At 45.9% G+C, this 16,652-nt stretch overlaps 1 protein-coding gene across 4 annotated transcripts in view; it reads right to left on the reverse strand.

The window, feature by feature from the left end:
* Positions 1–16,652, reverse strand: part of LOC140385282 (transcriptional activator GLI3-like) — a 526,585-nt gene that overhangs the window by 6,221 nt on the left and 503,712 nt on the right. For all 4 annotated transcript variants that reach the window (XM_072467248.1, XM_072467249.1, XM_072467250.1 and 1 more), the window contains 2 exons: positions 15,251–15,520; positions 1,490–1,817 (listed from right to left, as the gene is read on the reverse strand). In XM_072467248.1, the coding sequence (XP_072323349.1) occupies positions 1,490–1,817; positions 15,251–15,520 (598 nt within the window). The remainder of the gene's footprint in view (positions 1–1,489; positions 1,818–15,250; positions 15,521–16,652) is intronic.

Below are 16,652 nucleotides of genomic sequence, written 5' to 3' on the forward strand. Positions count from 1 at the left end.
TAAAGAAACTTTTCCTATCATTCCTAATGTTACTGGCTAGCCTACCTTCATAATTGATCCTCCCTTTCCTTATTTCTCTCTTTGTTATCCTATGTTTGTTTTTGTAGCCTTCCCAATCTTCTGACTTCCCACTACTCTTTGCCACATTATAGGCTTTCTCTTTTGCTTTGATGCATTCCCTAACTTCCTTTGTCAGCCATGGCTGCCTAATCCCCCCCTCTGATAACCTTTCTTTTCTTTGGGATGAACCTCTGTACTGTGTCCTCAATTACTCCCAGAAACTCCTGCCATTGCTGTTCTACTGTCTTTCCCACTAGGCTCTGCTCCCAGTCGATTTTCGTCAGTTCCTCCCTCATGCCCCTGTAGTTCACTTTATTTAACTGTAACACCTTTACATCTGACTCTAATTCTATGGGAAGATGGAATCTTAGACTGGTATTGAAATTCTTACCAGAAATGGAAACACACTTTTTAATGCCGATCTTGCAATATAATTGCAATATCTTGCTATACCTTTCTTTAATACTGTATTTTATAAACTACTTACATAGCAGAAAAGTTTTACAAATGCCAGAAGATGCATGGGGAATTCAGAAGAGATATCTGCACAAGTCCTTTAGCTTCCAATCAGCTTTTTGCTGATGAAAAGATTAATTTGTTTCTTCAAATTGCCCATATTTATCATTTGGTACAATTGTAATAGGCAAACTATCTATGAACCACTTTGAGGCATGTTTTGAGGAAGAATTTTGTCTGCATGAGGGAGAGGGATGTTAATGATGTGCTATGGCATTTTAGACATTGAGTGTCAGCGCCAAACTCTCCCATGTCAGTTACAGCACTGTCAAGTGCAGTGTAAGGTTATCCCTGCTCTGCCCCATCATTGCACCTCCATTCCAATTTCAAAATGTGCTCCTGGAAACCTAGTGTCGCATTTTTCTATTTTGCACATAAGCTTTCCTGTTGGAGAGTCAGATTGCCACTTTTGGGTGTAGCTTAATGCACTGGGTCCCATCATCTTAGGAAAATTTCAAGTAGCACCCCTATAGGCAGCAAAGTGAGAAGACTATCACACTGCTGTCCTGGGCAGGAATTGAACCCAGAGGTCTTGCCTTTACGCTGCAAATGCAAATGTTCTTAAAGCAAGCCAAGAGTGCAATGATCCATTGACCTGTCTTCAGCCCATGGAACCTGAACACTGATGTATTCTTGTACCCAAGGTATAGTGTTCAGCTTTAGCATCCCTTGATTATTGCTACTCTTAACTTTGTTTAAAAACAGAGATATGCAAATCAATCAAATCTATAAATTATTTCCATTTTTAACCAGTCAGTTTTTTCAGGAATTGATTAGTTCTGAATCTTTCCATCCACTGCCTCTAGCCATTTTAATTTGAAACATAGTTAAAATTTCCAGATACCCCTCATCTTGCCATTTTTAAGGGAGAATCCAAAGCAGCAGCAGCACAAAGCTGCAGTTTCTTCCTTACCACTTCCTGGAAGAGGGGGCAAAGTTGTGTTTTTGGTAGCTGGTATAGTGTTGACTCTGGGAAGAAGTCCATTGACTTGTTTCAACTGCTCCACCTTTAGCTGCTCCATCCACCTGGTCCCTGTCAAATTCCTTCTGGCCTGCAGGCCTAATGCTGTAGTTGCTGTAGAAACTGTAGAGTCCATGATTGGTGCCTCGTCAATGGCGCTGAGATCTCCCACACTGCCTCCGCTATTCAGATTAAGCTCGATCCCACTGTTGGAGTGGTTGCTGAAGGGGGACGGTTCACTGCTGCATGAAGACTGACCACCAGGGCTTGGCTGAGATGTCTGTTGAAAGGGGGAGAAAAGAGCAGTTGAGTTGCTTTGGCTTTGTATGTATTAGGGGATTCAATCGTTTAGCTTAAATCGCACAAAGTTCAATTAATTATAGTATTCACTTGAAGTTGATTTTTTAAAATGTACATTAGCCTACTAATAATAACAATCGGACCTTTTAAATAAAGTTGATAAGTTTTGCACTACATGATGTAACACAATAAAGTAGCAGAATTTGAGTGACATGCCGAAATACACTTGTTCACAAGTCCACAATAACTAAATAGCACACAGGCGGATTGCACTGCTTGACCTGGCTCTGGATAGTCAGGAAGAACATGATGGTTACCTAACAGATGGGAAATACAAGGGAAATAGTGACCTAAATGTATTTAGTTTCAGTGTAAGGTTGGAAATAGAAAATCAAAATACAGCGAGACAAAACAAGACCTAGTTCATATTAAACAGAAAGAAATATTGATCCACTGAGTCGTAGATCACCAACCAGAAGATTTAAATAGAAGATGGAAAGGCTACAACTTTGGTATATTTCAGTAAGGGGCAAGGGAGTGTGTTGACAGCTGGGGTTCTATGAAGATTACATCAAATTTGAAATTTAAAAATACACTTTGCATTTGCCAGGCAGATGATTTAAAAAAAAAAGTCAGGCCAACTAGAAAGAATGAGAAAGTTACAAAATGAGAGATTTGGAAGGTGAAGACATGTCAGGGAGAATTAGCAAAGAAGAAAATTACAACCCCCGTCACTTTATCCTGGAATTCTGTTTTCAATTGTCTGCCTCGAGTGTTCAATGATTCTCACCATATTTTACTTATTTCTAATTTCCCTTTCCTATGCCACATCAGTAATAAGAAAAGTAGCTCAGCAGGATAGGGCTCATGAGAGATGATCGAGTGGTGGAGATTTTTTAACAGAGGAGACTGATATTGGGATTTTAGGGTGTAAAACATTTAGTGGAGGTAAATCTTCATTACCCGACCTGGCCTACATCTGACTCCAGTCTCACCCTAACACGGTTGACACTTAATTGCCCTCACAGTGTTCATGACGTCCCACCACCAATTTCCCGGGGCCACAGGTGCCAGCGCCATCAGCGGACCACATGTTCCAGAAATTATTTTAAATTCAAAAATAGAGCAATTCAACATCTGTACAACAGCCTTAATTTGTGTATCAAGTTAACGTCAAAAACGTCCAAGTAATCAAAGAATGATACAGGCAATAAAATCTCCTCACCTTATTACCCACTGTCCTTAGGAAGACAGAAGAAGAAATGAGACAGCACCAGACAGTAAGGTCAGCAAGTTAGTGAAAGCAAGAAAGAGAAAGAGGGTTACTTTCAGTTAGTAGTGACTAACAGCAGGACATTAAAATAAGGGACAGTACATTTCACCGGCAGTCATGTCAACACAGTTTTGACGAAATTGTTTCATTACCTCTAGAAATAGAACAAAGAACAATACAGCACAGGAACAGGCTCTTTGGCCCTCCAAGCCTGCGCTGATCACGTGTTCTATCTAGACCAACCGTCTGTATCCTTCTGTACCCAATCTGTTCATGTGCCTATCCAGATAAGTCTTAAAGGTCGCTAACGTATCTGCCTCAACCACCTCACTTGGCAGTGCATTCCAGGCCACCACCATCCTCTGTAAAAAAAACTTCCCCCGCACATCTCCACTGAACCTTTCCCACCTCAAATTTAACTTGTGCCCCCTTGTAATTGTCATATCCACCCTGGGAAAAAGCCTCCACCTGTTCACCCTATCTATACCCCTAATAATTTTATAAACTTCATCAGGTCGCCCCTCAGCCTCCGTCTCTCTAGGGCCAACAATCCCAGTTTATTCAATCTCTCCTCACAGCTAATACCCTCCATACCAGGCAACATCCTGGTAAACCTTTTCTGTACTCCCTCCAAAGCCTCCACGTCCTTCTGGTAGTGCGGTGACCAGAATTGGACACAGAATTCCAAATGTGGCCTAACCAACGTTCTATATAATTGTAACATAATTTTTGAGCTTTCGTACTTGATACCCGTCCTATGAAGGCAAGCATGCCATATGCTTTCTTTCCCACCATTTCCACCTGGTGCTGACACTTCTGTGGACCTGCACGCCCAGATCTCTCGGTGTCTGTATGCTTTATACTATTTTAATAGTTTGCACAGCACATTGAATTTCACATTTGTATTAAAGCTCAACAATGAATGCCCCAATTTTTGCCCAATGCACAGTGAGATTGGGATGTGTTTGGGTCAGATACCTAATATATATCATCCTGCCCAATATTACGCTTCAATGACACCAAGATGCTTTAGATTAAAATTGGAGCCATTATGTATGATATAGATGGAACACAGGAGATCTTATGGCACTGTGGGTCCCTGCCTCTAAGCCAGTAGCTCCGGGTTCAAGTCCCCCTCTAGGACCTTATGGCCAAGGAAGGTGGGTTCACAATGCGGCCAAACAGGTTGAGTATCAACTTGTAAATCTTCCAACATACACTATGGCAGGTGGTAAGAGTGGAAAAAATTCCGAGTAATCCATGTGATGGGAAGAAATCAGAGCCAGTAGCATCACCATCCAATGCTCCAGGCTTCAACATGCATGTAAAAGTGCATGTTGCCACAGCAACTTGAATTCCTTGTCAGAGGGCATGGGAGGCTCAGTTGGCTGGACCGCCTCTGTGGAACAGATTGGTGGCAACAGGGTGGAATGTGATCAGAGTCCTGGTTGGGGTGGATTGGGACTTGCCTTTTTGCCCTACCCATGGCAGAAGTTGTGGCCTGTATTAGTTTGTAATCATCATGTATGACTATTATCACATATTCTTGGCAATGCAACAACTTGCATTTAGAGCTTATATTTACCGCTCAAGAGAGATCAGGTTTGGGATAGAGTAACAACACTGTCACTGAGCACTTCAAACTTGAGTCTCTGGATGGTGTAATGTGAAATGAGAAGATTATATTGTGAAAAGAATATGTCAACCATAAATTTCCTGTTCCTCAACTCAAAGTGTCTGAATCAAATTTCTGTGCCACACTCAAAAAATGTATTTAATTGAAAGTTAACAGAGGAACCAGAATGTCTCTAACTTCCTTGTGAAGTTACTGTACAAAGGAAAATAAAAACATTGTTCTGTGCAGGTTGAAGCATAATTGTGACCTTACCCAAACTTTAGCCGATAGATTTTGTGGCCTTGAAAGGACATATTTTCATCTCAACAGCTGAAGAGTACATCATTTCACATCAAATGGTATAACGTAGCGCTAAAAAAGCACTAGTGATTTGAGCAGAGACATGGGATTTTTAAAAATTAATTTGTGGAATTTGAGCATCGTTAACAAGGCCAGCATTTATTGCCCTGAAGAGATATATAAATAAACAATCTTAATCCCACCTTTGAAACTACCTCAACCTGAAAACCAAATTGCTTTTAAGAGGAAATGGTACATTAACTTGAATGTAAACAATGTAGTTCAAAGCTTTTAGCCCTCTAGGAATTAATACTTAAAAGGGCAAGGAAATTGACTGTAAGAAAACCACTTCAAAAGGTTTCCACTACATTAAAGGGATTATTTTTACATTCATCTCACAGACTTTTGAATTTGGCCTACTGACAGGCTGTTTAAAGGATTTAGGGGTACAGATGGGAACATTTTAACTTTATTCTGAGAAAACTGTATTTTTTAGATATTAACTAACAGTTTAAAGAGTTTAAAGGCTGCAGATGGGAAGAGCATCCACCTGAGAAATGACCCCTGACTGAGCCCTTCCAGCCCAGTATAAGCCCCTGACCATCGCCACCAAGGAAGGACCGCCCCCCCCCCCCCCCCCTTGCACCCTGGAGGCATGTTTAGGGAGGGTATTCACACCCTTGGGACTGCAAGCCTCTTGGTCCACGTTTCTCAGGACCTGACCCTATTCACATCAGCAGGACTCTCAGCTGGAACATCCTTTGAGGCAGGTGAGTCAGGTGTCCTGCCCATCAATTACATGCAAAACAGCTCTTTTATTTTTAATAATATTTTATTGAGGTATTTGAAAATTTTTATAACAGTAACAAAAACAATGACATCAACATGGTAAAATAAATATCCCCCCCCCAGCCCAATCTTCACACACCTCAACCATACAACAACAATCCCCCCCCCCCTTGGAATACTGCATCTGCTGACATTTTAAATTTTCCTCAAGAAAGTCGACGAACGGCTGCCACCTGCCGAAGAACCCTAACAGTGACCCCTTAAGGCAAACTTTATTTTCTCAAGACTGAGAAACCCAGCCATGTCACTAACCCAGGTCTCTACACTCGGGGGCTTCGAGTCCCTCCACATTAATAAGATCCGGGCTACCAGGGAGGCAAAGGCCAGGATGTCGGCCTCTTTCGCCTCCCGAACTCCCGGATCTTCCGACACTCCAAAGAACGCTACCTCCGGACTCGGCACCACCCGTGTTTTTCGCACCGCGGACATTGCCTTAGCAAAACCCTGCCAAAAGCCTCGAAGCTTCGGGCATGCCCAAAACATGTGGACATGATTTGCTGGGCTTCCCGCACACCTATCCTCCACCCCGAAAAACCTGGTCATCCTAGCCACCGTCATGTGTGCCCGGTGGACTACCTTAAATTGTATCAGGCTAAGCCTGGCGCACGATGAGGAGGTATTAACCCTGCTTAGGGCATCCGCCCATAGACCCGCCTCTATCTCTTCTCCTAGCTCGTCCTCCCACTTGCCCTTAAGCTCCTCCACCGGAGTTTCCTCCGTCTCCGAAAGCTCCTGGTAAATATCCGATACCTTCCCCTCTCCCATCCAGGTACTGGAAATTACTCGATCCTGTATCCCTCGTGGCGGCAGCAGTGGAAAGGCCGGCACCTGTTTACTCAGGAAGTCTCGCACCTGCAAATACATAAAACCATTCCCTGCTGGCAATTCAAATTTATCCTCCAAAGTTTTCAAGCTGGGAAAGCTCCCGTCTATAAATAGATCTCCCCATCCTTCTAATTCCTGCCCTCTGCCAACTCCGGAACCCACCATCTAGCCTACCCGGTACAAACCTGTGGTTGTTATAAATCGGGGTCCAAATTGATGCTCCCTTCACTCTCTTATATCTCCTCCACTGCCCCCAGATCCGCCACTACAACCGGACCTGTGGAGTATCAGGCCAGCGAGAACGGCAGAGGTGCTGTTACCAATGCTCCCAGACTGGTGTCTTTGCATGACGCCGCCTCCATCTGCTCCCATGCCGACCCCTCCCCCACTACCCGCTTCCTAATCATGGCTATATTAGCCGCCCAATAGTAATTGCAGGAGTTCGGCATCGCCAACCCACCCTCTCCCCGACTGCACTCCAGCAACACTTTCTTCACTCGCGGGGTTTTACCCGCCCACACAAAGCCCAAAGTAATCTTATTCACCCGCTTGAAAAAGGCCTTAGGGATGAAGATGTGGAGGCACTGAAAGACAAACAGAAATCTGGGGAGGACCGTCATTTTCACGGTCTGTACCGTCCCCGCCAGTGATAATGACAGCATGTCCCATCTCTTAAAGTCCCCTTCCATTTGTTCTACCAACCGGGATAGGTTTAACTTGTGTAATGCCTCCCATTTCCGGGCCACCTGTATTCCCAGATATTGAAAGCTCTTCCCTACCATTCAAAGCGGCAGCTCTCCCTGTATCTTCTCCTGCCCCCTTGCATGGATCGCAAACATCTCGCTTTTCCCCATGTTCAATTTATACCCCTAAAAATTGCCAAATTCCCCCAAGATTCGCATTACTTCCCCCAACCCCTCCAATGGGTCCGAAATGTACAAGAGCAGGTCATCTGTGTAGAGCGAGACCCAGTGCTCCACCCCCCCCCCCCCCCCCCGCCCCCACCCCGAACCAGACCGTTCCAGTTCCTAGAGGCTCTTAACGCCATGGCCAATGGCTCTATGGCCAGAGCAAACAGTAACGGGGAGAGGGGGCACCCTTTCCTCGTCCCTCGGTGTAGTTCAAAATACTCCGATCTCAGCCGGTTCGTACGCACACTCGCTACTGGTGCCTGATAGAGCAACCGCACCCAGTCAATAAAGCCCTCACCAAACCCAAACCGTCCCAGCGCCTCCCACAGGTAATTCCACTCCACCCGATCAAAAGCCTTCTCCGCATCCATCGCTACCACCACCTCCGCCTCCTCTCCTTCTGAGGGCATCATAATAAAATTTACAAGCCTTCAAACGTTGGCCTTGCGTTGCCTGCCCTTAACAAATCCCGTCTGGTCTACCCCTATCACCCCGGGACACAGTCCTCTATCCTTGTGGCCAGTATCTTAGCCAGCCGTTTGGCATCCACATTCAGTAGAGAAATAGGTCTGTATGACCCGCATTGCTCCGGATCCTTCTCCCATTTCAAGATCAATGAAATCGAGGCCTGCGATATTGATGTGGGGGAGGACTCCCTTCTCTCTTGCTTCGTTAAATGTCCTCACCAGCAGTGGGCTCAACATCTCTGAAAACTTCTTATAGAATTCCACCGGTAGCCTTGCCCGACTGCATGCCCTCCAGCCCCTTGATTATTTCCTCAATCTCAATTGAGGCTCCCAGCCCCTCCACCAGGTCCTCCTCCACCCTCGGGAACCTCAACTGATTCAGAAATTGCCTCATCCCCTCCACCCAGGTTCTGACTCATATAATTTACTATAAAAGTCCTTAAACACCTCGTTCACCCCCGCTGGGTCCAGAACAGTATTACTGCCTCTACTCTTTACTTTACCTATCTCCCTGGCCACCTCTCTTTTCCTGAGTTGGTGCGCCAACATTCTGCTTGCCTTTTCCCCGTACTCTTAGATCGCCCCCCTTGCCTTCCTCAACTGTTCCACTGCTGTCCCTATGGTCAACAGCCCAAACTCCGCCTGTAACCTCCGCCACTCCCTCAGTAGCCCCGCTTCCCTGTCCACCTGGAGTATCTCCTCCACTAATCTATCCCTCTCAGCCCGTTCCACCTTTTCTCTGTGGATCCATATCGAGATTAATTCACCTCTTTCACATTACACCATCCAGAGACTCATTGTTTCCAGATAGTTCTGGATAGACTTCTTAGCCCGCCCACAGACTGCTTTGTCTGCAAACAACTCCACATCCAGCCTCCACAGCGGGCGTTGCCCTCTCTCCACACTAACCCGTAGATCCACCCAGTGCGGGGCATGATCTGACACTGCAATTGCCGAGTACTCAGTATCCACCACCTTTGGTATTAGCGCCCTGCTCAGAACAAAAGTCGATGCGAGAATATACCTTGTGGACATGTGAAAAAAAGGAAAACTCCTTCGTCCTCGGCCGTGCAAACCTCAATGTGTCTACTCCCCCATCTGTTCTGTAAAACTCTTCAATTCCTTTGCTGCAGCTGGCCTCCTCCCTGTCCTGGATTTTGACCGGTCCAATTCCGGATCAATGACTGTGTTGAAGTCCCCTCCCATGATCAGGTTGTGTGACTCTATGTCTGGGATCTTACCTAACACCCGCCTCATAAATTCCACGTCATCCCAATTTGGAGCATATGTTCACAAGTACCACTCGCACCACCTCCAGCTTCCCACTCACCATTATGTACCTGCCCCCTTGTCTGACACGATTCTCCCTGCCTCGAATGCCACTCGTTTGCTGATCAAGATCGCTACCCTCCTGGTCTTTGAGTCCAGTCCTCAGTGGAACACTTGGCTAACCCACCCCTTCCTCAATCTAGTCTGGTCTGTAACCTTTAGGTGTGTCTCTTGTAGCATTGCCACGTCCGCATTCAGTTCCCTCAAATGCGCGAACACGCGAGCCATCTTGACCGGACCATTCAGTCCTCTCATGTTCCATGTGATCAGCCTGGACGGGGGGCTTCCAACCACCCCTCTGCCGACTAGCCATCACGCTTTTTAGGCCTGCCTCAAACTCGCGCCCTCCGCTTCCTCGAGTCCCCACTCGGGCTGTCGCCGTTCCCGACCTCCCATTTGTCCCCAAGTACCAGCTCCCCCCCCACCCCCCTCCCTCCCCCCCAGCAACAACACGAAAAATCCAATCCCCCAAGACAAGCTCCAGCTTAATAGTTCGTCAGGGATATTGGGAAACCCGTTATGGCTGGCGGTGCAGGCTGAGAGACTCGAACCTGATTTGACGCCTGGCGCAGATCCACATTTTGGCCTGATGCGGGATTCAGCAGGGCATTGCGAATCCTGCCGTTAGCAGGCGGCCCCAGACAATGCCAGCCTAAGTACGGTGGCGAGCGGCTCCAGTGTGCCTGTCCCAGAATAATGGGATTCTGCACCAGGTACTGCACTGGGAAGCTTATTAATTATGCACAAGCTAGTTCCCTTCCAACTTTCTTGGCAGTCCAGTAGCTGGCACAGTGGTTAGCACTGTTGCTTCACAGCTCCAGAGTCCCAGGTTTGATTCCCAACTTGGTTCACGGTCTGTGCAGAGTCTGCATGTTCTCCCTGTATCTGTGTGGGTTTCCTCCGGGTACTCCGGTTTCCTCCCACTATTCCCGAAAGATGTGCAAGTTAGGTGGATTAGCCATGCTAAATTGCCCTTAGTATCCATTCCCATGGCTGCTGCTTCTTGAGGATATGTTGCCAATTCGACTGCAGCTGGTGTACCCAGTCGCAGCCCAACAGGCTAGCGCGCTTCCTTGCACAACAATGAGGGGAAGGCGAACTGATTGGCGCCCTTAAACTACCAGAGCAAGGGTGGATCCACAATATTCAGTTGTTGCCCCGTATAAATGGCCAAACGAGGCCACCGTGTCAGCCAAAGTAATGGTATGCACGCCCCGTTTTGTAAGATCAAAGGTGCTCTGTGCCACCACAGCAACGGCAGCTCCCGTACCCAACTCCGTTGGGAGTATATGGCCATTCACCTGCATTGGAACGCAAACAGGAGCCATACGAAACAGTTCAGCTGCTTCTCAGCCTCATCCTCGGACTTTTCTGGGTCAACCAGATGCAAGGACCGGCCCCAGGGCTAACACCTACCTCAAACGGGATGCCTGAAGCACTGGCCTTCTTGCTGCTTGCAAGTACGCCTAGACTGGGGACCTCAGATAGGCCGGAATTGTCTTCAGCGAGTCCGGCTGGCTTTTCGCCCAGAGGTCCGAGTCACCATGATGTTCGGCCCAGGCCGTGGGCATACCACCTGAGGGGTGACACCCCAAAACATGCACCTCCACCCCTTGTATCTCTTAGATGCCGTGTTCCGCACTTTCCCGGGTCAAGAAAATCTGCAGTGCCTGCTGAAAGGTCATGGAAATTTTGACTAAAAGTTTTTTCTGTGTTTCCATATTGTTTATACTGCAGACCAAACAATCTTGGAGCATATTGGATAAAGTCGTCCCATACTCACAAAACTCGGCTATCTACCGTAGCTATGATACAAACTCAAGGACAGGCTCACCGGGGGACCTCTCTGCTGTAATAAACCAATATCTTTGAACGATTATTGACAGGGTCGGGATAAAGTGTTGCGCCACAGGTGTCAGGTGTTGGCTGAACGATTGCATATCTGGCGTTGCTGGGTACGTGAGGCTCCGGATCCCTGAATGTGCATGATGAGCAGGCCCTCCACAGTATGACCGCCTGCCGCACGTTGTCAGAGATGTTATTGGTCTGGAAGAAGTATTGTATCCATTCTGTGTACTGGTCCCAGTCTTCAACACCGGCATCAAATGCTTCTAACCACCCAAACAGGGGCATGGCAAATCAAGTAAATCCAAACCTAGGTCCAGAAAATCAGGAAGGTGGCTCAGCCTAGTAGGTCGCAGCAATTGACAGCAAGCCAGTTTACTCCTCAGCGGCAATTTACTAAGGACACGGGGAGTCCACACCGTGTGAGTAAAATAAAGAAACCAAGGTTTATTTACAACATGAAATGTGCACAGCCCAGTAGATTTCTACTGGGTTCCTCACTGCTCGGTGCCTTATTGGCCGGCCTTTCATACAGAAGTTAAGAGAGATCCACTGCCCCGAAGCAGGGGAGCTTATAGTCCGCAAGGACCACGGGGAGAATAATCATTCCACCCCGTCGGCGTCGCGCAAGCTATTTCAGAGGCCTGGTGAGATATGCCCTCGCAGTTTGGATTGCGCTGGGAGTGAGATGCTGCATTATGCAGACCATTGTAAATAAATCTATCTTACATTTACCATTAGCCTCCATAAGTCCAGGGATATCTTTGGGAGCAGTAAGGTGCTCTTTGGTGCCCTTTGGGATCGTTAGAAGTAGACATGAGTGTGTGTAAAAAGTAGATGAACTCATTGGAACTATCAAGCTGTTGAGGCACTTAAGTCCCATTGGATCTGCCAACACAGTTAAATGTCCCACCTTTTAAATTTAAAAAAAGTCAGTTTTTTTTAAAAAATCAGTACTTCCTATTTTACTCGGTCGTTGACATATGCCTAAGGGTTATCATTAGAGTATTTGTTGCAAGATTGATGTTACTCCCCAGTGTGGTGCCTGTGAGTTCGCAGTTTGGTTTACAACTCCATTTGATATAACATTTCAGATGTGGGGCTATAAATATAAATGCTTGTTTTTATAAGGGATGAAGTATTTGAATGACATACTTGTTTGTATAAAGGATTAAATAGTAGAAAGAATTTAAATGTAGTGAATTGGTTTTTATCAATGAAAGTGTGTTTTTCAAAATAGTGGGGCCATCAATAAACACTCAGAGCTTTATTTTATTTAATCTTAACATGGATCCTGAGATTTGCCCATGATGAATACTTGGTGAGTTGGCACGGAGGATGTAACATCAAAGTATTGTGGATAGAGGGCATGGTTGGCACTAATTGGCACAGCAGTTATAAAGGGCCATTGAGGTAGGTAGAGGGCCCAGATTGGCATAGAGGGTATGATAGCCATTGAGATTGGGTAGAGGACATGGGTTGGCATGGAGAGGATAAGGGGCCATGGAGGTTGTCTGTAGGGGCACAGATTGGCATGGAGGGTAAGAAGGGCAAATAGGGATGGGTGGGGATATGAGGTGTGAGGGCAAGAGGGGTGTTTTACTCTTTTTATGGAACATCAAGGCCGACCTTTCACACAATCCACCTTTACACTGGCGGCACACGGCTGCCTATGCATCTATTCCAGGGGGGAAACGGGCCCAACGGAATAAGACGTGCCCCCGGAATGAAACTTAGAACATCTGGGGCCTTCTCCCTTTTTCAACATTCCCCTCCCCATCCCCCTCAAAGTCAGGTTTGCAGAGTCAGGAATTTTCCAGAATCAGTGCTCCTCCAGGCCTAAGGCAAGGGGACCAAAGATCCCAGTTAGCTGTTCCTTTGGGTAGCAGATTGTGGGATTACTTTTCACTAACTTTGCTTCTAAATTTGCTTACATGTTTGAACTAAGGTTGAGGCAGGAGGTTGTGACAAATAGAAGTGTATTGTCATTCAGCACCTCCTGGAAAAGATGTGCTGTCTGCCACAACTGAATAAACCTGTCAACAATCATTTTCATTTTAGGTTTACACATGAACATAGAAAATACAGCACAGAACAGGCCCTTCGGCCCACAATGTTGTGCCGAACCTTTGTCCTAGATTAATCATAGATTTTCATTGAATTTACAGTGCAGGAGGAGGCCATTCGGCCCCCTGAGTCTGCACCGGCTCTTGGAAAGAGCACCCTACCCAAACTCAACACCTCCACCCAACACCAAGGGCAATTTTGGACACTAAGGGCAATTTATCATGGCCAATCCACCTACCCTGCACATCTTTGGACTGTGGGAGGAAACCGGAGCACCCGGAGGAAACCCACGCAGACACGGGGAGGACGTGCAGACTCCGCACAGACAGTGACCCAAGCCGGAATAGAACCTGGGACCCTGGAGCTGTGAAGCAATTGTGCTATCCACAATGCTACCATGCTGCCCTTAAGAACAAATACTTCTACACTATATAATTTTACCGTAATCCATGTACCTATCCAATAACTGCTTGAAGGTCCCTAATGTTTCCGACTCAACTACTTCCACAGGCAGTGCATTCCATGCCCCCACTACTCTCTGGGTAAAGAACCTACCTCTGATATCCCTCCTATATCTTCCACCTTTCACCTTAAATTTATGTCCCCTTGTAATGGTTTGTTCCACCCGGGGAAAAAGTCTCTGACTGTCTACTCTATCTATTCCCCTGATCATCTTATAAACCTCTATCAAGTCCCCCCTCATCCTTCTCCGTTCTAATGAGAAAAGGCCTAGCACCCTCAACCTTTCCTCGTAAGACCTACTCTCCATTCCAGGTAACATCCTGGTAAATTTTCTTTGCACCTTTTCCAAAGCTTCCACATCCTTCCTAAAATGAGGTGACCAGAACTGTACACAGCACTCCAAATGTGGCCTTACCAACGTTTTGTACAGCTGCATCATCACCTCACGGCTCTTAAATTCAATCCCTCTGTTAATGAACGCGAGCACACCATAGGCCTTCTTCACAGCTCTATCCACTTGAGTGGCAACTTTCAAAGATGTATGAACATAGACCCCAAGATCTCTCTGCTCCTCCACATTGCCAAGAACTCTACCGTTAACCCTGTATTCCGCATTCATATTTGTCCTTCCAAAATGGAAACTTTTCAGGGTTAAACTCCACCTGCCACTTCTCAGCCCAGCTCTGCATCCTATCTATGTCTCTTTGCAGCCGACAACAGCCCTCCTTACTATCCACAACTCCACCAATCTTCGTATCGTCTGCAAATTTACTGACCCACCCTTCAACTCCCTCATCCAAGTCATTAATGAAAATCACAAACAGCAGAGGACCCAGAACTGATCCCTGCGGTACGCCACTGGTAACTGGGATCCAGGCTGAATATTTGCCATCCACCACCACTCTCTTGACTTCTATCGGTTAGCCAGTTCGTTATCCAACTGGCCAAATTTCCCACTATCCCATGCCTCCTTACTTTCTGCAGAAGCCTACCATGGGGAACCTTATCAAATGCCTTACTAAAATCCATGTACACTACATCCACTGCTTTACCTTCATCCACATGCTTGGTCACCTCCTCAAAGAATTCAATAAGATTTGTAAGGCAAGACCTACCCCTCACAAATCCATGCTGACTATCCCTAATCAAGCAGTGTCTTTCCAGATGCTCAGAAATCCTATTCTTCAGTACCCTTTCCATTACTTTGCCTACCACTGAAGTAAGACTAACTGGCCTGTCATTTCCAGGGTTATCCCTAGTCCCTTTTTTGAACAGGGGCACGACATTCGCCACTCTCCAATCCCCTGGTACCACCCCTGTTGACAATGAAGAATGCTCGCTTGAATGGAACACCAGATGTCTTCCATTATCTGTTGAATAGACGGTCATTAAGAGTAGGCGTCTTTAGGGCAAGTGGGCAAAAAACTGGGTGTAATGAATGTCATAATTGATTTTGAAGTAATGACCTACCATTGGTTTCTCGGTCTTTATGGCCTTAACTTGGAGACATTCTTCCCGTTTTGAGGTAGTATTGTTTAGTTCAGCCTGTTGTTGCCCAGGTGATTTGGACTGCGAGTGGCTGCCTGGATCCTTGGGTGGCGGTGGTCTTGGGTGGATGTCTCCACGCTGTTTCTTCGTGATGTGGGCCTCAGGGCCATGAACTGTTTTGACATGCTTTCGGAGGGAACTGGGATCAGTGTAACGCTTTGTGCAGCCAGGAATTTTACAAACGTAAGGTTTCTGAAAAGTAATTGATAATAGTGGCAAAAGGAAGCATTAAAACGATAGTTCACAGAAAATTGACAAGAGAAACATATTGAACATGACACGTTCCTTTTCAAGTCCTGATAGGTAGGTCTGACATTTCTACAGATTTTGCTGAAAGTTCTTTATTAAAATCAGAATGATACATCACAGGAGGCAGCCATTTGGCCCATCATGCTTATACTAGGTCTTTGAAAAAGTTAAATCAATGAGTCCAGCTCTTCTGTTTTTTCCAAGTCCTGCATTTTTTTCCATTTCAAGTACTTACCCATACTTCCATCACCCTTTCAGACTGTGCATCAGTCAAAGCATCACAATGTGATGCCTATTCCCCCATCCTTCCCCTCTCCCGCTGTCACCTCTTGTCCTTTTGACAATTTATAATCAGCAATTTAAATTTTATCTATTTTTATCATGCAGAAGACTTTTCTTTGCAACAGTATAAATGGGCGGCACGGTCACACAGTGGTTAGCACTGTTGCTTCACAGTGCCAGGGTCCCAGGTTCGATTCCCGACTTGGGTCACTATCTGTTCGGAGCCTGCACGGGTTTCCTCCAGGTGCTCCGGTTTTCTCCCACATGTCCCCAAAGACGTGCTCTAAGAGAATTTGGGCATTCTGAATTCTCCCTTTGTGTACCCTAACAGGTGCCGGAGTGTGACGACTGGGGGCTTTTCACAGTAACTTCATTGCAGTGTTAATGTAAGCCTACTTGGGACAATAAAGATTATTATTATAAAGGCAAATATTATCAAACCAATTGTTTTCTTTGTTAATTTTGTAATTAAGTCTGAGGAGGCTAGCAGGAAATTCTAGTTGTTCCACTGTCTTTGACAAAAGCATTCAAAAAACACAAAGAAGAAATAACTTGCATTTCTACAGCACCTCTCACAATTTGATAATGTGTCAAATTACATTAAAACCAATGAAGCATTTGTGAAGTGTAGTCATTATTCTAAAGTAGTAAACAGTGTAAGAGTCCTTCCTGTTTGTGCCTGTTTATTACCTTAATTCCCCTTTCTTTTACTTTTGCCGTTACATTTTGATCCATGGATGTTTAATAGATTTTAAGGCAAAACAGCTTGTGTTTTTAATTCAAATAGCAGGGT

The sequence above is a fragment of the Scyliorhinus torazame genome, chromosome 11 (assembly GCF_047496885.1).
Source record: "Scyliorhinus torazame isolate Kashiwa2021f chromosome 11, sScyTor2.1, whole genome shotgun sequence".
NCBI classification, from domain to species: domain Eukaryota; kingdom Metazoa; phylum Chordata; class Chondrichthyes; order Carcharhiniformes; family Scyliorhinidae; genus Scyliorhinus; species Scyliorhinus torazame.